The sequence below is a fragment of the Vidua chalybeata genome, chromosome 3 (assembly GCF_026979565.1).
Source record: "Vidua chalybeata isolate OUT-0048 chromosome 3, bVidCha1 merged haplotype, whole genome shotgun sequence".
NCBI classification, from domain to species: domain Eukaryota; kingdom Metazoa; phylum Chordata; class Aves; order Passeriformes; family Viduidae; genus Vidua; species Vidua chalybeata.
Window position 1 is genome coordinate 20612837 of NC_071532.1, and position 21148 is coordinate 20633984.

At 43.2% G+C, this 21148-nt stretch overlaps 2 protein-coding genes and 1 long non-coding RNA gene across 4 annotated transcripts in view; 1 reads left to right on the top strand and 2 right to left on the bottom strand.

Moving 5' to 3' along the window:
• The window catches only part of LOC128785566 (uncharacterized), a 31226-nt gene extending 18751 nt beyond the window's left edge, over positions 1 to 12475 (bottom strand). Inside the window, exons 1-2 of the long non-coding RNA XR_008429924.1 lie at positions 12251 to 12475; positions 9576 to 9693 (exon numbers count right to left, since the gene is read on the bottom strand). This is a non-coding gene — a long non-coding RNA (uncharacterized LOC128785566). The remainder of the gene's footprint in view (positions 1 to 9575; positions 9694 to 12250) is intronic.
• MRPL33 (mitochondrial ribosomal protein L33) lies at positions 12457 to 18532 on the top strand. Its single transcript, XM_053938273.1, has 4 exons — positions 12457 to 12543; positions 13414 to 13432; positions 15976 to 16082; positions 18218 to 18532. Exons 1-4 carry the CDS (start codon positions 12522 to 12524, stop codon positions 18265 to 18267), a joined length of 198 nt encoding a protein of 65 aa, XP_053794248.1. The 5' UTR covers positions 12457 to 12521; the 3' UTR covers positions 18268 to 18532.
• RBKS (ribokinase) overlaps positions 18457 to 21148 on the bottom strand; it is a 72305-nt gene continuing 69613 nt past the window's right edge. For both annotated transcript variants that reach the window (XM_053938271.1, XM_053938272.1), the window contains exon 8: positions 18457 to 19691. In XM_053938271.1, coding sequence (XP_053794246.1) covers positions 19518 to 19691 — 174 coding nt within the window. In that variant the 3' untranslated portion in view covers positions 18457 to 19517. The remainder of the gene's footprint in view (positions 19692 to 21148) is intronic.

A 21148-nucleotide genomic window follows, 5' to 3' on the forward strand; every position in this document is an offset into this window, starting at 1 on the left:
TCAAGAGTGACTTGATACTCTGCTGAGCTAAAATGTGTGTGTTTGTTACATAGATACAGTTTTCTTGTGGGCATCTACCTTTTTCAAATGTGGATGAGAATTGCTGAGGACACTCTGAAGAAAGGACATCCTTCTACAGTGTTGAGCTGTGCCCAGAAGTCACACCAGCCTTCTGCTTGCTCACAAATAACCCAGCATGTCAATCACTAACCACAGAGCCTGGTAATTAAGACAAATCACTGGGAGTGAGAGGTTAGAAAGCGCTAAATACAATAACTAGCATCACTTGAAACAGACGTTTGAACTTCTTGGGATGATACACATCCCCTCCTTTCAGGAGGTCCACAGTTCAGGAGTACAGCTGATGTATAATAACGCCTTTCAGAATTTCTTGCATATGAAATGACTCTGGCAATCTGCTGGAAACAAGTAAAAGAGTTGACCTAACCCAAGAGGAGCTGCTTTTTATGTCCCTTTCCATCCTGAGACATGGGAACATTTTCACAAGCATTTAGATTTTAGTATGCTGGTGTCTCCCTGTGGCACAGTTGGGATTAATGGCAGACGGCACAGAGGCTTGTCCAGAAGAAGGACTAACAAAGCATGAAAATGCCTTCCATGGCCAGTGGAGCTGTAGAAAAAGAGACCTCTGCAGCTGTCCACATTAACAACTCACAAATAATACCATCAACCAATAGGAAGGTTACTTTAAATTCATCAGGCATTATTATCATTATTCAACCATCTGAAGAGCAGCTTGACTAATGAAAAAGTTATTTGTGAATAATTCCAGAAGGATGATAACACATTGGAAAAAGTACAGAGAAGTGATACTGGGCTGATTAAGAAACTAGAAAGCATGCCTTAGCATTAAAGACTCCAGGAGCTCAGTCTGCTCAAGCAGAGATCATGTGAAGGGTTGATTTGATCACAATCTCTCAATGCTAACATAAAACCAGAGGTTTGATAACTGAAACTGAATGAATTCTGGCTAGAAAAAAACCCTGATATTTTAGAAGTGAGAGTAATTAATCAGTTTGCATAAAGCTTCTGGTAGATCTCTCCATTCATTAGCAATATTAAAAAAAAAAAAAAAAAAAAAAAAAAAACAACCCTAAAAAAACCCAAACAATTCCCCTGAAAGTTACTCTGTATTTCCAAGAAAAAGCAATTCAGTATGATACTGCAGTTTATGGTATGCAGGAGTTCAGACTAATGATACCACTGGCCTCTTCCTACTTTGCAATCTCTAAACCAATGAGCAAGTTACTCAAAACTGACAGCAGAATTGTGTGTAGACTCATGGCATGATTTAGGTTGGAAGAGACCTCAAAGAAAGTAAGCTGCTGAACAGACAGCTACACCATTTGTCAACGTTATTCAGCAGGCTCTAATTATGATGTTTGCAATGACTGAGGAGATCAATGGAAAGATTCCTACTGACAACATCAACCTCAGTAAAGCACTATCTACAAGATACACCTTCGCTCCCTTTGTTCTTCAAGGAGAAAAATCCTCTTTGCAGATGCCTTTTGCCCTTTGCCACACCTGTCTTTGTCTGCCCTCCACCAGTGAGAGGTACTTAGCACTAACTCAAGCAGGATTTGTGAAGTTTAACTCACTAATGATTGCACAGTGCTTCAGGAGTCTCATCTGGGAGATTCAGTCTATTCCTGTGTGATCCCACACACTTATTCTTTTAGACAAATGGGGGCAGGCATTTGCCTTCTTGTATCTGGCAACTACTGCAATAACAGCTTCAAAATAGATTTTGGCAGAGAATTAAAAAAAAATAATTAAGTGTCCTGACTTTAAAGGCTAGAACAAGGATTAGAAAAGGCTGCTTGATCTGGTAATTCACAGGGAGATAGAAAGTTCCTTCAGTGCTGACTGTGTATCATTCGTTGTATAGAATCATTGCCTGAAACATTCCCAGTTCCATGTAGCTAAAAAAAAAATGCTGCTCTTCTTGTGACCAAATGTGAAGTCACTCTTTGGATCATGGGATAATGTCATAAGGGTTTGGTCTGACTCATTTTAAGAGAGAAGATTTTCAAATCAGTGAACAAGGCAGTTCAGCATGTCAGTTCAGTCTCCACCCTGTCAGTGGATTTCACATCTAAAATCATAACAAAAGCTGCTAGAAGGGAAACAGGCCCACTGCTCAGCTGCCTTTCTTTGTGTATCTACTTGAAGCCCATCTTGCAGAGAGCTCTTAGCCTCTAGACTAAACACTACTTGGAGCTGAAATAAATATGAATGAACAATGGTTAGGACGCTCAAGTCAGTTGGTAGTGGTAATGTGGTGGTACTGGAAGAGAAGAGAGGGTGAAGTGACAGAAGTCCATCTGTGTGCATTCCTTTGACAGGGGTGTTGCTTTGCTGAAGTATAATCACTTCTCTCCTTTGCAAACATAAGAAGATTAAAATGTCCTTATCTCAGAGCTGCCAAAAGGTACAAACATGGAAATGTAACTGTCCTTACCTCTGAGATGCCAAGAGTGGCACAGAAAATTAACTGTGTGAGACCACATAGGAGGACTGCCTAATGTAAGGCACTTAAGTGGAAAACCTAAACCTCAGTTTTCATGCCAGCCTACTGCTAATGGAAGGATATTTCACCTGCTCTCTGGAGCGGCACATTACCCTCGCTGACTACAGCAGTGGATGGGATTTTAAATATCTACGGTTGGGTGGTATCAGGTTAAGACCTCACCCCAACCTCTTTATACTTTGCTTTAGCTAAAACCTCTTCCACAGAACTCATTGAAATCAGTGGGAAACCTCTCAAGGATGCCAGTGAGCTCAGCAGAAAGCCATGTGGCTGAAGATCCAGGCCTTGGTGGTTACGGCTTTGTTTCGGGAGTTTTAGTCTAGATTTTCAAAGCAGTTCAGCTGCTGGTACCAAACGAATGCCAGGACTATTTCATTCCTTCTGATTTCCCCACTCATGTTGTGGGGGAGAGTCAGAAGCTGGGGAGGTGCAGCATTTCCCCGGTGACAGCTCTGAGCCATGCATATGGAGCAATCACACACGTTTTCCAAACGGGCTGGAGTCATGAGTGCAAGTGCAGTTGAAGATGGTCTCTATGTGTGTGCTGTCCCACTGTCTTGGATTTCTGGATAGCCATAGTCATACTGGAAAATTATTAACATTTTCTGGAGAATCCCAGCTACTCCAACATAATTTCTGTTGATCAGTCAGTGAGTTACAGGCTCCTGGAACAGAGACAACCGCACAGGAAACAATGTCAATGAACACAGCAGAGCAGGCAGCTACTCCATCCTCCCTTTTAACCAGAGAGACTGCAGCAGAGTTATGGAAGGTTACAAACCCTGAGCATCCTGGACCACACTGCCAATTGCAAGCTGTTCCTCTCTTGAGAAGAAAGTCAGGTACAAACAAATGGCCTTTGCTCCTTGCTGTATTTCACACTATTTGACCTTTCTGCTCAGCAGTTCTAAGAATGAGAAAATGAAGCCAAGATTGGCAACTGGTAGATCTCTTGAAAGGGTTAAATAATATATTGTATCTGACTGAATGAACAGGTGAGGCCTAAAGCAATTCAGAATCTCTAAATTTTGGGATTTCATTGGAAGGGGTATAGCTGCATGTGAATGAGTGTAGTAGGAAGACACAAATGCCCCCTAAGCTTCTAAGTTTACACCCAAGCATTTACAGTTTGGGAGATGTGAGATACAATTGTGGCTGAATAGGCTAGGATTCTGGTCAAGGTACCAGTTAGTCACTGTTCTCAGTGTGCGGCTCTCTGAAGACAATGCAGTGCTGGGTTCTAACCTCACATAAAAAGAATGAAAAGGAAAACACCAAAAAACGCTACAGGTGATATTTCCTACAGGCAGAACTAGAAAAAAAACCATCAAAATCATCCTTTTTTGGATGAAAGTATGAAATATGCAGACTTTTCTGTGTAAATTAAGTGATTTTTTTAATGTAAAAAAACCACAACCCAGTGAAAACTGTTTACTCTTTTCCTCATCTTTCCTTTCTCATCTTCCACTTTTCTCCATTCCACTATTAAAAAGGGGTTGAGAGGAAAACAGACAATAATTCTGAAGAGAGTTAAGTGTTCTTCAAGGGAAAGTTTTTGAACAAAGGGCTATGAGCACTTCTACTTCTGGACATTTGACATGTTGAGCTCCCCACTCCATAATTTCTGTGTTCTTCAGGGAAATCCATTTGCCCCTGGGGTTAAGTGCTACAATTATTAATCCAGGTATATAATCAGGGCTGAATACAGCTACTATGAGAAGCATGACTGTTCTCTCATCATATGAGTTGGGAATATTCCCAGAAAGTGTAGGGAAGGTGTGGCCTCTTCATGTTCCTGTGTAACTCGGCTCCTGACTAAATTCCATAAATGTGAGTTGAACAGTAGGAGGCCTCCTGTGGGACAGGTAAGTTGGTACAGAGGGCTTTAATTCTTCCTATTTTCAAATTATTACTTCATGAAAAATAGTTATAAAATGTCTGGAATGGATGCTGAGCTAAATATAGAAAGGAACTGTTTGCCAGTGTCAGATGGTCCCATAACATGCACATCACCATACCCTTCTCAGCTGGTGAGCAGTAGTTTGCAAAGCCTGGGTGAGCATGGAGTGGTTTTACCAGACATGAGTGAGATGATATGGAAAAGCAGTCGTATGGTGTTTGAGGTTTCTCTTTGTAACTGCCTTCAGCAATCAAATACACCTCCTCCCAAGCTGTTGTTTCCTACTCTGTACATAAATCTTCCATCTACTTAGCTTGAATTTTGGGTTTTGCTACGAAAGACCTTCTAGATATGAGAAATGATTGCCTAGAGAAGGCAGGAAGATAATCTTGGTTGTAGAGTTATATTTTTCAGTGTTAGCTTTCTGGGTTTGCCCTTTAAAGATATGACAGTTGTATATAAGTGGAAGTAATTTAGCCCTGGAGGGGTGAAATTCTTTTTTAAGCTCTTCATGTAATCTTAGTTTGTTATTGCAAAAAGATCTCTAACCAGGAGCAACTGGGCACAATCTGATGTTGAATTAAAAATAACTAGAAATCCTGGGGCAGTCCTCTGCAGTGCCAGAGCGGTTGCCAGATGCAGTTGGCGTCAGATGTCCGTCTAACTCAAGTGCCTTTGCCTGTATTGTACCCACAGGTACTGCAGGCAGGAGGGCAGCTGGAGGGATGTCCTGCTGCCTGTCCTGCAAGTGAAGGCTCACCAAAGTCATCCTATTGATGCAGAGGGTTCAATGAGGTGCCACCCCACAACGCTGGCAATTGTACAAATACAGAGTAGAAGACAGTTCCTGCCTAGAAGAGGTAAAAGACTGCAACTGGCAGCAGAAAAGTGCAATGATTGCCTCTGGTTGTTCAGCAGCTCAGAAAACTCTTGGAATTGATTTGGCTCTGCAGACACACTGAAAGCAAATTTAATCCCATTCCAGTAAATTCTTCTGGTTTACTGCTAGCACGAAATGCCCTGACTGTGATTTTACATGCAAGCATGAGGTCACTACAGACAGTACTGGTTTATGTGAACTCTTCAATGCCAGCAATAGGATTTCAAAATGATGCAAGAGTATTTTTGTGCTGAGGAAGAGGTGAGATTTTCAGTTACCCAGAACTAGGTCATCAGAACCTAATTCAGGGCAGGGCTGGGAATATCAGTCTACCAGTCGTATCCCAGTATGGATTGGGTCATCATGTGAGCAGGCAGAATATTTGGACAGGAAATTATCTAACAGCACATGCTATGGGCCATGCCTTCAACATATTTACCCATCTGATTTTTAGGCAATTATGCCCCTTGGACACATAATGAGTTTGACTAGATAGCAAGGCAACCTTAAAGATATGGGCTAGAGTTATGGGACCAGTTATATTTAGGGAGCAACACCTAGTCTCTTATTGATCTACACAATTTGGAAGAGCAGTTTTTCCTGTAATAGTGAGGTTAGAGTCCATGTTGTGACAGTTGGGGGAAAAAGGAAGGTAAAGAGTTTTTCTGATTCTTTGGGTTAGGATAACTTTTGGGGAACACGTGTAATTCAGTCCAGCTTTGTTTTGTGAGCAGTTCAAGAATGTCTTGGTCTATATAGTGATGTGGGGAAATAGCTTGTTCTTTTTCAGACAAGGGATATTTCCAGAAAGATAAGCTGAGATACATTTACATTATTTGATCTAATAGTTTGACATCACTGAAGAACATAACATGGGCTAAAAAGTGACTGAAGTGTAGATATATCTTTACTGGTCAACAAAACCCTTGCAAAAGGCCATCTATTAATATTGTTACAGTCTTTATCTTCTTAACCTAGTGGGCTGCCTTCCCTTTATAGGAGGGAAATTATTTCTTTATATTTGGGGATGACAGGGCAAGGCCAAATGGTCAGTGCTTATGAAAGAGGAAAGACAGTATCTTTGCAGAGATTGTGCAAAAGGCAAGGAACACACATTGTGCGTCATCAGGGCTTTCAAATTGCTTGTCTGTTTTTAAGTAAAATGGATCTCGGGAGACTACAGCAGAAGAAAAGGGTTTAGGGAACTAGCCACAGACAGTTATGCAAGAGTCCAAGACTTCAAACAGATTTCTACATACATTCCTGCTGAACCTCATTTCTAGAACTTGCTCCTTTATGATGATTCCTATGTTTTTACCTATTCATCCCAGGTCTAGCTTGAACCTGAGCTAAGCAGACAGAAATAAATGGAACACTGCCCTGCTTAACTCTGTTTTTCTGCTATTCCATCAGGTGTAAACGAGTGACTGGCTTCAGAAGCACAAATGCGTGGAAAAAGGAGCGATGATGCATTCAGTGCTTGTAGCTAGGAAGCCCTGGGGCCTTCTCAGCCCAGTGTTCATACATCAAATATCCATCAAACCACAAGACACTGCAAATTTATGTCCCTCTCCTCCTTCCCAGCTCTCTGCCCTTCACAAAATCCACAATATTCCTCCTTGAAATTCCTCAGAGACACACTATTACCACACATAGACACACAGACAGATAGACAGACATCAGTTAGTGAGGTACAGCTCATAAGTAATTCACTAAAGAGTCTGCTGGGACAGGGGAGGGAACTGCTGTGGGTGTATTGTTCCAGTCCCATCATTTCCCAAAACACTGAATGAAATAATAACTTGTTTATAATACTGCATGACATCAAGGCAATGCTACATAGCTGCACTTGAGAAACAACTTTGAACCTTGTGACCTTCCTTCAAGGGAGAAAGTCTTTAGGGAGGCCACAGGATGCAGAAAGCTGTGTCCTTCTTCTGGTTCTCTAGACCCACTTGTCCCCTTGAACCACCTGTTTTCTTTTCCCTTACAGCTGTTAACTCTGGCTTGAAGCTAAAGATACCTCCTTGCCAAGGAGCCATGCAAGTGATACACCAATTCATTCCAGAGTAGGTTTCTGACATAAAATGAAACAAGTCCAGGCACTTGATCCTCCTCCAGTAAGATACAGGAGGAAAAAAAATTATTCCCTATCTATGTCACACCATGTTCACATCACATAATTACCTTCTCTCTTTGCCTTTACCCACCGTGCTTAAAAGTACTTGACCTTGCAGGCTCACAGCTTTGATTTTGATACACTCTTTCTTTTCCCTAATATCACAGCTAAATCCTTTGTGTTATACAACAAACAATTGCACATTCCTTTGAAAGTGCACTAGGTACACTGCCTGATTGAATTCAATGCTTCTAAGCAACAGAGAGCATCTGCTGACCAGTTAACTTCTTGTATTTTCTTCTTCTACAGTGAAGTAAAAACAAAAACAATCCAAAATTTAGAAGGGAAAAAAAAGCGCCAAAACAAATGAGAACTGATCCTGCCCTCCTGAGAGAATGTTTACTTTAGAGATGTAAGCTAATGCATCTCCTATCTTGTCTTTCCCCCAGGCAGCTTCTTCCAAAGAAAGGAATAGTATCTTCAGCATCAGTGCGGGTGTCTTATGTCTGGGGGACTAATCACTTCCAGGACTGAGCCCTGATGACTTAAGCTGCTCTGTGCACAAAACTTTATGCATGGAAGACAAAAACATTGTTCTGTTGCCCCAAAAAGGGAAGAAGGTTTCAAGGCTTGCTAAAAACAACCTCTGATCAGCTGTACACATCTAGACACTGTTGTCTTTGGTGTCCCAGATGGTCCCAGCTGTTGGCATAAGCACTGACAATGACATTCATTCCTGTTGCACACAAGTCCTATGCAAGCCCAATTTTTCAGCTGCCTGCTGTTGGGAAGTGAAATTCATACAGAGAAAAGCTGTCCTTGAGGCCCACAGGATCCCAAAGCTTGTGGAAAAAATGGGGAGGATTAGTTGTAGGATCACTTCCGGCTACTATCTAATTTTATCTGTGTGTCACTGATACCGAACGTCATTCTTTTTATAATGAGAACCCCTCGACAAACAGGGCTAAAAATAAAAAGCAAGAGCTCGTAGCTGGCACAAACTGTGCTACATGGACTCCAATTTGTATAGCAGGAACTATAATCACTCTGAGACGTGCCCAAGCCCTCGGGCATCCCACGGGATTTCAGTCACTTGTTTACAAGGTGTTTTGATTTGCAGCTGTTTGACTACAGTGGCATTTAAAGAGTGGGCGGTTTGAAAGGATGTTGTTACTGTGGATGCTGGGATTGGGAAATGGGTATTGAAAAATCACACAAGAAACAGGCAAGTGCTGTCTTTGTTCTTCCCCACTTACATCTGAATGACGTCAGTGCAGGGGAAAGGAGCTCCAGAAAAGATCCAGAGACCAATGCTCTGGAAGGAATAAACGGGGCGCAGGTAAATCCCTAAAAACAGAGCTGTGCCCTAACCACACCAGAGTGCCCCACATCTGATCTAAGGGGACTAAGTTCTGGAGGTAAGAAGGGAAGCATCCAAGCCCATTGCTTTTCCACCTTTTCTAACAAGATTATCACACCTAAGAAGGAGGCTAAAGGCCACTTCAAACAGACCAGCAGCTGAAATGGATTTAGTCACTGGCTCAGAGTGATTTAGCACTTCAGATGGCTCTTTCCATAATTCCCACTCTCCTGATCTGAACAGTTCCTCTTTCAGAACTGCATTAAGCTAATGCCCACTTTCTTCTGGCCCTATTGGAATAATGGATTCAGATATGCAGAAAGAATGTAAAAATCCATCTGTTATCTGGGATGAGTGATTTGCACAATAGTGTCCATGAGTGTTTGTTTAACACTGCGGACAGCAGAACACTGCTAAGTGGTAACACACTGAGAAAGAGAAAGAAGGGAGGAGAAAGTAGCCTGGCTGTTTAAAAGCTATGCCCACCAATCTGTCTGCATTTTTTGGCTTAGTTAGCTGTTTGCCTGCTTTTTGTGGGAAACCAGGAAGGACACGTGGAGCTTTTCCCAGGCTTTAGTGTTATTCTCTTGTTTCCAGCCTTGGATTTTGTATGCGTTAATTACAGCAACTCACGTAGAAAATCTGGTGCCAAGAGGATATTTACCTCACAAACATTTCATCTGCTGCCCCCCTCTCCCCTTCTGTGACTTTTTTGAGCGATGACTGACTAGAGGCACCACACTGTACTTGAAGAAGCCTCACCCTCGCTAACCTCAGACACCAGCCCTTTGCCTGCTCACTGTGTGGCAGAAACCTGGCTGCACTTTCTTGGCAGGGAGCAGCCATCTCCTCACTTCCTGGAGGTGAAGGAGGGCTCAGCCTAGAACATAAAGCATAAAATAGGAAAGAATCAGTTAGATTATACCATGACAAATTGTTGTTTTTCTAGGGAGGTAAAAACCCACCCTATGTTTGATTCTGAGTGACATTGATCAGTTTGGCACAAGCAACTTCTCTGCTGGAGTCACGAGTGACTACTCTTTAAGCAAGTACCAGAATTATCTAGGCTGGCATTACAGTTCATCACACTCCTTGCTTTCTTCAGGCAAAGTTGAAGGAAAAATCTGCATTTGCACTGCACATGCCATCGAAGATCTCAAAGAACATGACTTATCCTAGCCCACATGCCAAATCTGAATCAGAGCCAGGGTCAGAAATTCTCACTCTCTCTCGTTTCCTCCAGCCAGGATAACTTTTCCTCAAGGTCAGCTATGACTGTTGCCATCAGGGGCACGTGACACTGTCAGCACCTTGCCACACATACCAGTTTCAGACTCCCTGGGTTTCACCCATAGCTATTGAAAACTGTCTACAGAAGAGGCTGCTAAAAAGAAAGTTGAAGACTGTCGAAGTCTATTCTAATCCACAGTGTCTATATTTATGCAGCCCGTGTCACAGCAGAGCAGAGAAAATATCACTGGAACAGTTTTCTTTTTGCCAACAGGCAAGAGGTTTAGAAAGAGGCAGTAACCTCTATTTGATGATGTACTTCAACAAATGTTTAACTTGCTATTTCACTTAGAAATCATCTTTAATGTTGATTTATATTCCTGGCAGTGAAGTCAGGAGGTTGGCAATCCCATTCCTTTTCAGTCTGTGCTCTGACTGAGGCAATAATGCAGATCAAAGAGAAGGAGTCTTACAGCACTCACATTTTATCATCTTGAATGTTTTCAAGTTCTCACTCTGATATTCATGGGCAGATTATGTAACTACTAGATTTATACTTCTGAAGACCACATAGTAAAGACTGAAATGTTGTATCATTAAGAGGAGGTATTTGGAAATAATTGAATTGAATTGAATTGAATTGAATAAAGGAACAACATATCAAGTAAACACTTGACACAAGCAGCAATGTTTTCCTGAAGATGTCGTTTTGCTCCAGTCTTTTATAGGGTCAGCCTCTTGTTTTCATACCATAGAATATATAATTAACTGCATGTTATTATACATTCTAAGTCTTGTTTTTCATCTAAATATGTCAAACTGACATTTTTATTGCCTTAGTAATTGCTAAATATTCAAGAACTTGAATATCATCAATAACAGTTTACCTAACTGATGGAAGCAGAGTAAGCCACAGACCTGTGAATTTTTCAGAGGGTAATATATTCATTACCTAATGGGTCAGAGGAATATGAAGACTTGCTTTGGTGCCTGCCCTGAGCCTCCCTGCCCATGGCTTTTGTACACTATCTCATGAACACTGATAGGTTTACGTTGCCTAATGATTTGGGGACTTTGACAGCATAGCAGCACCCCCCTTTTTATAAAAAAGAGAACAAAGGCAGGCAGAGGTTAGCAGATCATAGCATTTCATTGGGGTTGGAAGAGACCTGTAAGACTATCTCATCAACCCAGCACTATCACTGTAACCCCTAATCACTAAATCATCCCCCTGCACCACATCCAGACACCTCTTAAACACCTCCAGGGATGGTGACTCCATCATCTCCCTGGGCAACCTATTCCAATGCCTAAAATGCACTGGAGGATGAGAGAATAGACTGAGAGAGGATTAGAGGAGATCTCTGAGAAGGATTTGGGGGTTTTAGTTGATGAGAAGCACAACATGACACAGCCATGTGCAGGTTGGTTGGGGCTCTGAGCAACCTGGTTTAGTGGAAGGTGTCCCTGCCCAAGGTAGGGAGTTGGGACAAGATGATCTCTAAGGTCCCTTCCGAGCCAAACCTCTGTATGATTCCATGCAGTGGGACAGAACCCCAATGTGCTGCCAGCCAGAGGGCACAGACTGTGGGGCTATCATGGCCAGGCACCACATCCCCCTCTGCACTGGCCCTGCTGCCGTGAGCCACTGCCAGACACACAGACAGGCTGCTGGCATGTGCGAGGATAGGCCTGCATGGGGAGATCACAGAATTACAGAACTGTCAGGGTTTGGAGGGACCTCTGGAAACCATTTAGTCCAACCCCCTGCCAAGGCAGGGCCACCTAGATCAGATCACTCAGGAAGGAACACCTCCCATGTCCAGGTGGATTTTGAATGTCTCCAGAGAGGGAGCCTCCACAACATCCCTGGGCAGCCTGCTCCAGTCCTCTGACACTCAATGCAGAGAAATTCTTCCACATGTTGAGGTGGAACTTCTTTTGTTTTATTTTATGGCCACTGCACCTTGTCCTGTTGCTGGGCACCATCCTTTTGGCACCCAATTGCCTTTGAGATATTTATATGCACTAGCGAGATCCCCTCTCACTTTTCTCTTCTCTAGATTAACTAGGTCCAGCTCCCACAGCCTTTATTCATAAGAGGGATGCTCCAGTCCCTTCATTATCTCTGCTGCCCTCCACTAGGTCATGTCTTTCTTGTACTGAGGAACCCAGAACAGGACACAGAACTCCAGATGTGGCCTTACCCGGGCCGAGCGGTGGGGCAGGATCACCTCCCTCGACCCGTTGGCCACAGGTTGTGCTGGATGCAGCCCAGGATATCACCGGCCCTACCGGCCGCCAGAACAGCATCCCGGATTTCCCAGGACAGGCTCCCTGGCGCGGACACGGGCAAAGGCGCGGGCACGGCAGCGCCGCCGGCTCCGCCCCGAGGCGGTGCGGCCCTGCCGGCCCGGCCCCGCGCCCCGGACGCGGTTGTGGCGGCGGAAGGGGCGGGGCGGCTGCGGGCCCGGCGCGATGTTCCTGACGGCGGCGGCCTGTGAGTGGCGCGGGCGCGGCGGGGCCGGGCGGCGGCGGTGGCCGTGGGGGCGGCTGTGGGCGCGGGCGGGAGGCCCCGGCGGCGCGACCTTCCCGGCTCTTCCCCGCCTTTCCCCTCCTTCGGCCGCGGGGCCTCCCGGCGTGCCCCGGAGGAAGCGCAGTGTGACCTAAACAAGACTTGCACAGACACAATACAGATGAGCTTTTTTTTTTTTTTTTTTAATTCTTAGTGGGGGTTTAAATTTGTGCTGCAGATTTATGATTACTTTAAATTTAGTGAGCTGACAGAAAAATAATTCAGCCTGTTTCATGCTGTGCTGTGGGTTAGATCAGCGAACCCCAAACCAGGCCCGTGGGAAGGTCGGGCTCAGCTGAGAAGGGCTCCCTGCTCTGCACCTGTGGCCATGCAAACCCTTGTGTTGGCACCACAGCAGGAACCGAAGCCAGAGTGGGTAGAAACAAGTCCGGGAGACTGGGACTGCAGTTTCCACCAGCAGTGATCCTCACACCTGTCTTAACTTCACATTTACACAGAGAATTTCATACTTGGCACTGAAGCTGAAAAGTTACTGAGAACATCTGGAGGATGCAGCAAGTGCAGCCTGTCATGCTGGGCACTGCATTTGCACAGACACTTACAAAGGTGACATGATGGCAGAAAGAGCAGGGAACTAACAGCACGTGGAAAAATGGGTGGTGCTTTATCATGACAATAAAGCTCTTCGCAATGTCTGTGCGGTGCTTTAACAAAGTCAGGCCATGGAACACACTTAATCTTGGTATGTTGCATATAAAGGAAACAAGATAAAATGGTAACTGTTTCTTCTGTTTTTCTCTTCTCCATGCTGGAAAAAAAATAAAAAAAACCCAGTGGCCAAGAGCAAATCTAAGTAAGTGATGGTTTTCCTCTCAGTTTTTGATTACTGTTACGTTGTATCTTTGCAAAGTGTTAAGCTTCTCTAGATTTTTTTAATATACCTGAGAGAATTTCAGTCCTTGAGTCTAGTTGCCTCCTCTCAGCCATTCTGTGTGTGTGTCTTCTCACAGGTAAGTACAGAATGGTGTGAAACTCCCGTGGGTTTTGAACTTGCAGCAAAGGCAGGTTTTGTCCTATGGGCTGTCACATTGAGCTCAGCAGTAATCTCCAAAGCGCCCTGTGCGGGGGGAGCGCACCTCTGTGCTCTGTGATTAGAGAGGTGGTAAATTATCCAAGTATTTTTCCTGTTATTCACCTGTCATACCTTTTTAGCTGAGGAGAGTAAACTAAGGTACAGCGTGGGTCTTTGTTGTCTGTGGTGTGGACTTTGGGCAGGTGCTGTGAAGCCTTCCCGTAGCCAGAGTGCAGAATGCTTTCTAGCCTGAGCATATTCCTGAGTTGGTACGTGAGGAGTGGATCTTAGTTTGCTCTGTAGTCCAGTTCAGCAAAGATGTTAGTGGGCTCTGGAAGAAAACTAGTCACAGTCCTCTGACCTGTGTTAAGGATTGGAAAGAAAGGAATATGTAATTTGAGCACACCAGTGCTCTTACAATGTGAGCACAAGGTAACAAGATCATGTGGAGAAACTGACTTGGATCCAAAATGCTCTTTGTAAGAAAATGAGCTAGACAAATCTAAGAGGCTAAACTGGTGCATTCATGTGAACACATTCCTATCTTCCCGTTCCCAGAAGTTGCATTCTGTGTGAGTGTATTATACTTGATACCACACAGGCCTGGGATCTATGGCCTTTGGTACATTTTCTGTATTTTGGTTTTTTTAAGGATCTGCCCCCAGCAGAGCCAGTACCAACCACTTGCCACATTTGAGCAGATTCTTCTGTTACAGAATTTCTGCACAATGTCAGGCGTTTAAATTAAGAAAGCACTTCCCAAGTATGTGCCTGACTGAGAGCAGTTTGACATCTCATTGTTCTACTGTTATCTGTTCATAAAAACAAACACAGCAAACCAGGAGGTTTCTGCAAGGTGAAAAAGTAGCTTTTTAAAATGGTGTTACTAATGTTACTGTAGGGATTTCTACCACACACTCCCTTTTTTTTTCAATCCTGATATTTCTTTCTGTTCTTTTACAGTCCCATATGCACTCCAGGAATATGTTCTTATATTATTTATCCTTCTCCACTCCCTTTGGGTTTCTTCCTATGCTCCAACAGCTTTCTAGTGGTTTCTGCCTCTGCTCCTTGTTACATCACTTCACAGGGGAGTAATTTTTCTGAGCAAAAAGTATTGTGGCCTCAAATGTGGGGTGCACAAGAATTTCAAGGCCTGGCCACACTGATGCCGCTGATTCCCCCAGAAAGGGGAAACTGCAGAGAGGCTTTGAGGAAGTGAGTGAGATATAGGGAAAGGAGTCTTTGTGGTTACTGAAGCTTCACAGCACACCTGCAGTAGTGTACAGGAGAGGACAAAAACCAGGGCTAATCCCAAGGATATGCTTGGTCAGTTGTCTGCAGGAATCCAGTGTCTTTCTTTTTATTTTGAACTCAATAGTAAATTAGATTGCAAAGCTGAAAAGGAAGAGCTTAAGGAAGTACACTGGTCAGAGCTGTACAAGTGAGGAAGAACAGGTTAATTTTGACAGACCATTTTGTGTGAGAAACAGGAAAATACAGGAAAATGGAAAGTGAACTGAGATGTATTCATCTCTTCATTGAAATGGAAGAGACAGATGTAATTTACAGACTGGTTAAAGGGTTTTACATTTCTTTTGAAAATTCAGAAGATGCCCTCTGACTGGGAAGTTGCTTGGATCTTGGCATACTTCCAGACTGGGGGTGTGGAGCAGTTTCCTCAGTCTCCTGCTCCCGGGACACCGCAGTTGCTGCCAGCCTGCCCCGCAAACCAAGAGTCTTCCAGTAGGGAAGGGGGTTGCCATGGCTGGGTTGATATCAAGCTTTGTATCTCTAGCAGGATGGACGGTGCCAAGGGGTTCTGCTTCTCCTTTCGCATGTCTCTTGTGCCAGCCTATCTGCTTAGCTTCCTTTCTGCATAGGGAAGTGATAGTCTGTGATACGGTGTTATCTACAGCCTGGACATCTTTAGCTACCATCATCCTTCCTCTCTTGCCCTTAGCATTTAAGCCATAGTGACTCAACTGTATGCTGATTTTCCTAACTTCTTTTTTCTCTCCTGTTTTTATTCTTCTCACCTCACTGTTTTTTGGAAGAGCTACTTCTCTCTAGGCTTGTATCCTGTTGAGGAATTATTTACTTAAACTTGATCCTGGAGCTTATGGTTTAGTGTTTCTCTGTGTTAAAAGTTAAGCATACATAGTTTTGATACTCCCATCCCTGAAGTCAGAATGAAGTGTCGTATGTGATTGTGCCAAACCATGCATGCTGAAAGCTTGTCCACTGGTCCATGCCCTGGCAGATGTGGTGGGCCCTCACTGAGTGCCTGTGCACTGACACAGAGACATCCCTTGTGACTTTAGATATATTCTGGTGAGGATGAAGAGTGCTGCGGAGACAGGCTACTGCTTCAACATCAGGAGACTCCGACTGCAGGAAAAACTGGTCTTGCTGAGATACGATCCCATCGGTAAGAGCTCGGGGAAGAAGTCAGTGTGCTTTGTGTGAGCTTCTCTGACTCTGTGGGAGAAAAGATTTGAATGCAACAGGATTTTTCCCATCTAAGCAGAATATGTCATAACATGTTTCATACTCAAATGACTGTATGCTTGCTGTTCTTCATGGCATTCCAGTGGGAAGTAAATGTTACCCTCATTTTGCAGATTGTGGCAGTGAAACAAAGTAATGACTCGCCTGACACATCAGAGACTTTGATGACAGCCATGCCACATGTCACTGGCGAAGTCAAGTGACACAGGAGTTCTTTCATTCTGTTTCTTTGTGTGGTTTGCTAGACTGTGCTACCTCCAACAAAGTATGCATCAACAGAAGTGTTCTGTTAAGCTGCCATGGGAGCCCTAGACCAGAAGTTTTAACCACCTCTTAAAAATGGACTTTTTCTTCTAAAGAAATAGGCACAGATTCTTCCTATTCCACAAATGATATCACTCTCCAGATGGCAGTTAGTGGATTCTTTTCTGTTCCCCTGGTCCTTGCAGATTTTCTCAGTTTAAGAATCTGATTTGTTGGACAGGTTATTGCACCTGCCACACTGTCTTTTGCTCACCCGGCTTTTTGAAATGTGACTAAGGGTTCAAGTTTCTGTTGCTAGCATTAAAAAGCTGAATTTAACGTTAGAAAGCTTAATGTGGGTAAACTTAGAATTTAAACCAAACCATATTAGAAGTAACATGGTGTAGCTAATGCAAAAAAGGATTATTTAAAGTTGTAGAATATAAGAACTTTATTAAGCAGCTCTAAGTAGATAATGCATGGCCAATAGTTATGTGATTCAAGCTTATTTTTTCTTAAAATGTTCTTGTTAGACGACTACGTTTTCATTCTCAGATGTAACAGTACAGGAGCTTTGAGAGAAACCACCAGAGAAGCAATATGCAGTTTTCAAAGGTGACAGAGGTTGTGGGTTTCCTTTTGAATTCCACACAGAAGGGGAATCGGAGATCTCTGGGATTATATTCTTGAATAAGAAAAATGAATTATTATTATGCACATTGAAACATTGTGCAGAGTGATCCTCCAGAAGCTTTGCAACTTATAGGGAAGTGAAGAAAGAGAAGAACTCAGAACATGTAGTAGGTTGCTGAAGAAAGCTTTGATCTTTGTAGCCTGTAGTAGAACACAAGTGAGAAATTGATGTGAGAAAGTGTTGCATGTGTGAAGGGAAGTAAATTTGAGTCTAGATAACAACTCACATCAGGAATATGTTTGGAAGCATTTTCACTTGGCATGTGTTTTCACCTTATGTTTTCTACTTCTCAGAAACCTGGGATGTCCACAGAATGAAGCTTTTTAGTGAAGTAGTGGTAGGATTGCCCAAGTTTCACTACCTCCCAACTGCAGCAACAGAATCTGTACTATCTACAACATTTCTTAAAATGAAACTTTTTTGTGGAAGAAGAGGTTTTGTTGTGAGGATTGCTCTTGCATAGCTTTCAAAGGAATTCATATAATGAAACTAACCAAACTGTTGATTTTCAGATGGCATTTTAAAGCTTTGCTTTGCTTTATTTTGTAATTTTTGGTTTTTATTAATGTATTGACTATGCTTAACCTGCGCCTGCAGGGTTTTTTTGCAAACACCTGCATCAGGCATTGTGGTTAGGGCCAGTTTGTGGCTCGCTGAGAGATCCACAGGACAACTGGTTAACTTCTCAGTGAGTCTGTGAGGCCAACTGGATCTAACTCATCATTTGTAGTTGTTTGGGCTCTGGAGTTGAAGAGTAATAGAAAGCAAGAAAGAACCTATTTTTGTCCCTACGTTGAACAGCTGTGACTCAGAATAGTCACACAGAGCAGCTGTTGAGTGTTTTCAGTCACTTGCATTCTGACACTTATTCTCACAGAGGTAAAGTGGACATCTTTGGAACTAAAAATTACATGTGGTAAAGTGAAAGCACCACAAAACTCCTTCAGGAGTTGGTTAACAACAAGTGCTGTGCCAGTCAGTTGCTCCACACTCATTTAAGCAGTGAAGGCAGCCAGGAGAAAAGGAACGTGGGCTGGTTGAATTGAATTTTAACACTTCAGGCTTCTTAACGGATTCTTTTTTCTCTTTTTTTTTTTATTTTTTTTTTACTCCTGTAGCAAAACAACGTGTTCTCTTCACAGAGAAGAGAAAAATCCGTTCTGTGTGAACAATGACTGGACTAGATTTATACATGAGAAGAGGATGGTCTAGGGGGAGGATGGGGTGAACACTGATTCAGAAATCCAGCAACATGGGCTGAAAAGAGAGGAAATGAACTGGGATCACCGTCTCCTGTGATTTGAAGGCCATTGTGAATAAAACAATGTAGAGAGAGAAAATTCTTAATGTCTGGACATAGATCATCACAGTAACATTTATTTATCTTTTGAGTTATTTTTACAGTGCTCAATTAAAAAAAATTAAATAGCAAATCCCATTGTCTGTGTTTTCTATTGTGAAAGAGGCTGTAATCTTCAAAGGAACTATTGTTTTATAAAGCAATAAAAATTAACATTTTCCACAGCAGGAATTCAATGGCAGGATTGCAAGTTTTTCTAACCTACCAGCCACAGATGCGACATTAGTGACCACGAGCTGGTGTCATTACTTGTAGGGGTAATGTTGCACCAGCTCCTTCTGAGGAAAGACGGAATTGGAACCTAAATGAGTTTTTGAATAAGCTATTAACATGGTTAAAGGCCTGTATTATTTTCAGCCAGGTTAATAGGATGGATTTTTCATTCCTGGGTTTTTGTCAAACATGAAGAAAACAGACAAGGTAGTTCTCTGATGTTCTTGTAAGCTTTTTTTCCTTCATTAGCTTGCCTGTGTTCAGAGCAATGTGGCTAGAAACATTTTTCAAAGTCAACCTCAGTAGCAGTCCTGTCCTATTTGCAGCTGGAGGGACCTTCCTGAGTGTGGGGAAGCAGAGAGTGCAGTGCCACACCTGAGGCACGTGGGCACAGGTGGCCCCAGGCTTGATATACAGGGCTTTGTTGTGAGCCAAACACTGGCTTTGGTGTTTGAGCACTGAAAGTTGTAGTCTCAAAGCTAATGCTCTGCTTCATGTGCTGCCATTTCACATAAGCAGTTCTGATAAAATCAAGTACAAATATTGTCAGGAGCCCAATACCCTCCAGGTGTTTTGCTATAAACTTCATGTAGTTCAGTAGAGCACACTGTGTGGGACAGCCACAGGGTTGTGTGGGGCCAGAGAGACTTGCTGAGCTCTCTTTGAAAGACCCACCACCCACACCCCATCTTACTGCTGTAGAACAGGAACACACTGGATTCCTGAAATAAGAAGCAAAGAGACTCTGCTGGCCTTTCCAGTCAGCAGAGGAGAACCTCAGTGCAGTCAGGAGAATAATGCTGTCTGGTATGAGATAAAATCAGTACAACAAGCTAGACAATCAATTAGAAAAGGTCCTGAGGCAAGTCCTTCCTGTAAGGATATGAAGACTGTGTCCCCGGTGCCTGGACGCTCACTGATGCAACGCAGTTAGACTTCCTGATCATTTCCTCCATGGATAACTTGGGATAGTAGGCCAGGTAGAATGCCAGTGCTCCCACAAAACTGTCTCCAGCACCCTAGAATAAAATAACAAACAAGCTTAAGTGTATTTGCACAGGGAAACAATTCAGATGCCTTTACCGGAAAGACACAAGTTGTAGCACTGATTACAGGGGTCAGGAAATTGGCCAGGGGTTGAGTTCAATACACTTTTCTATGCCCAGGAAATTTTGCAAAGTTCAGCTAATGCCACAATACTAACCTTGTGCCCAGCTGCTGAGTCAAGGTGCACACTATAATATGGCTTAAAACCTAAAGAAAAAGCAAAGCAAGCATGCCACAGTTCAGCAAGATGTTGTTACAAACATTGCTTTTGAAACTTCCTGTTGCTGGAGTGTCTGATTTTGATTTCTCAACCTGGATGTTTCATTAAAGCTATTTTTCTCTTATTTAACTTCTGTTTTTTATAAAGGTCAGTGGTAGAAGGGGCAGAGAAAATGGGGGGGGGGGGAATAAGCCATGTAGCTTGTGGTGTCTGTAAATTCCTAGTTGCAGAAGGATATGTTTTGACACTTCCAGAACTTAGCTGTCGTTTATTAAAAAGGTCCCACTGTCATTAAAAACTAATATTGTGTCTATCACATAAATCACTCTTTTTCCTGGGACAAGCTTTGCCACCTGCACTGAGTTTGACCATGGAAGACGAGGAGTGACATTCACCAGGAGCTCTGGCAGCCATGGCCCTCTTGAGCTATCCATCGTTTCCAAGCCATGCCCTGCATGCCCCTTGGGAGCCCTCGGGAGGCATGGAGTCCATCTGTCCCACATGGGCACCAGCCACACCCCAGCTTGCTCTGACCCTTCTGCCCAGATACCGCTGGTTGTGCTCTGGTCAGCAGGGAGTGACAGCTGTTTGCCTCCCGAGTGCTTCTTAACAATAACTGTTGTTTAGCTGTTCAGTGCTGTGATGTGTCCCAGCAACTGGCAAAATTTAACTTGATTGATGGTCATGTTTAACTTGATTTGCTCATTTTAGTCCACAGTGTTCTTTCCCTTTCCTCCTCTAAAACTGTCTTGATTTCTAAGGCTAGACTGATACCAGTTCTTGTTGGTACCATAAAACTGGTCCTAAGGTCCCTTTTTTTTAATCATACTTTTATACCAGTGAAGACATTAAACTAGACACACTAGCATTATCTTATTTCATTGCAGATCCAGCATATGGACTACTTCCCCTGAGGGGTTTTGCCTCTGTAGTTGTAATAAATAGGCCCAAGAGTCATGTGACAAGAGCAAAGGCCCTGGAAAATCTGTCAAAACAGCTCAGCAAAATTTCTAATGGAAGTTATGGCTAGGAAGTAATATTCCAATTTTGAATACTAGTGTTTCTCAGTCTTACACTCTTACTTGCCCTGAGATCAGCTGCATATAATATCATTCTGGCAAAACAAATGCCACTTCCACAGAAATTTATTTCTAATGTTGCAAGCAGCTGATAGGGCAGAGCAGCCTGGGCACTGCAAGGGACCCTAAC

Excerpts from the sequence above, each read along its gene's own strand:
- MRPL33 (XM_053938273.1), top strand. The coding sequence starts at position 12,522 with ATGTTCCTGACGGCGGCGGCCT. Across the intron at positions 16,083-18,217 it reads GCTGAGATACGATCCCATCG|CAAAACAACGTGTTCTCTTC; the intron begins GTAAGAGCTCGG and ends TTACTCCTGTAG.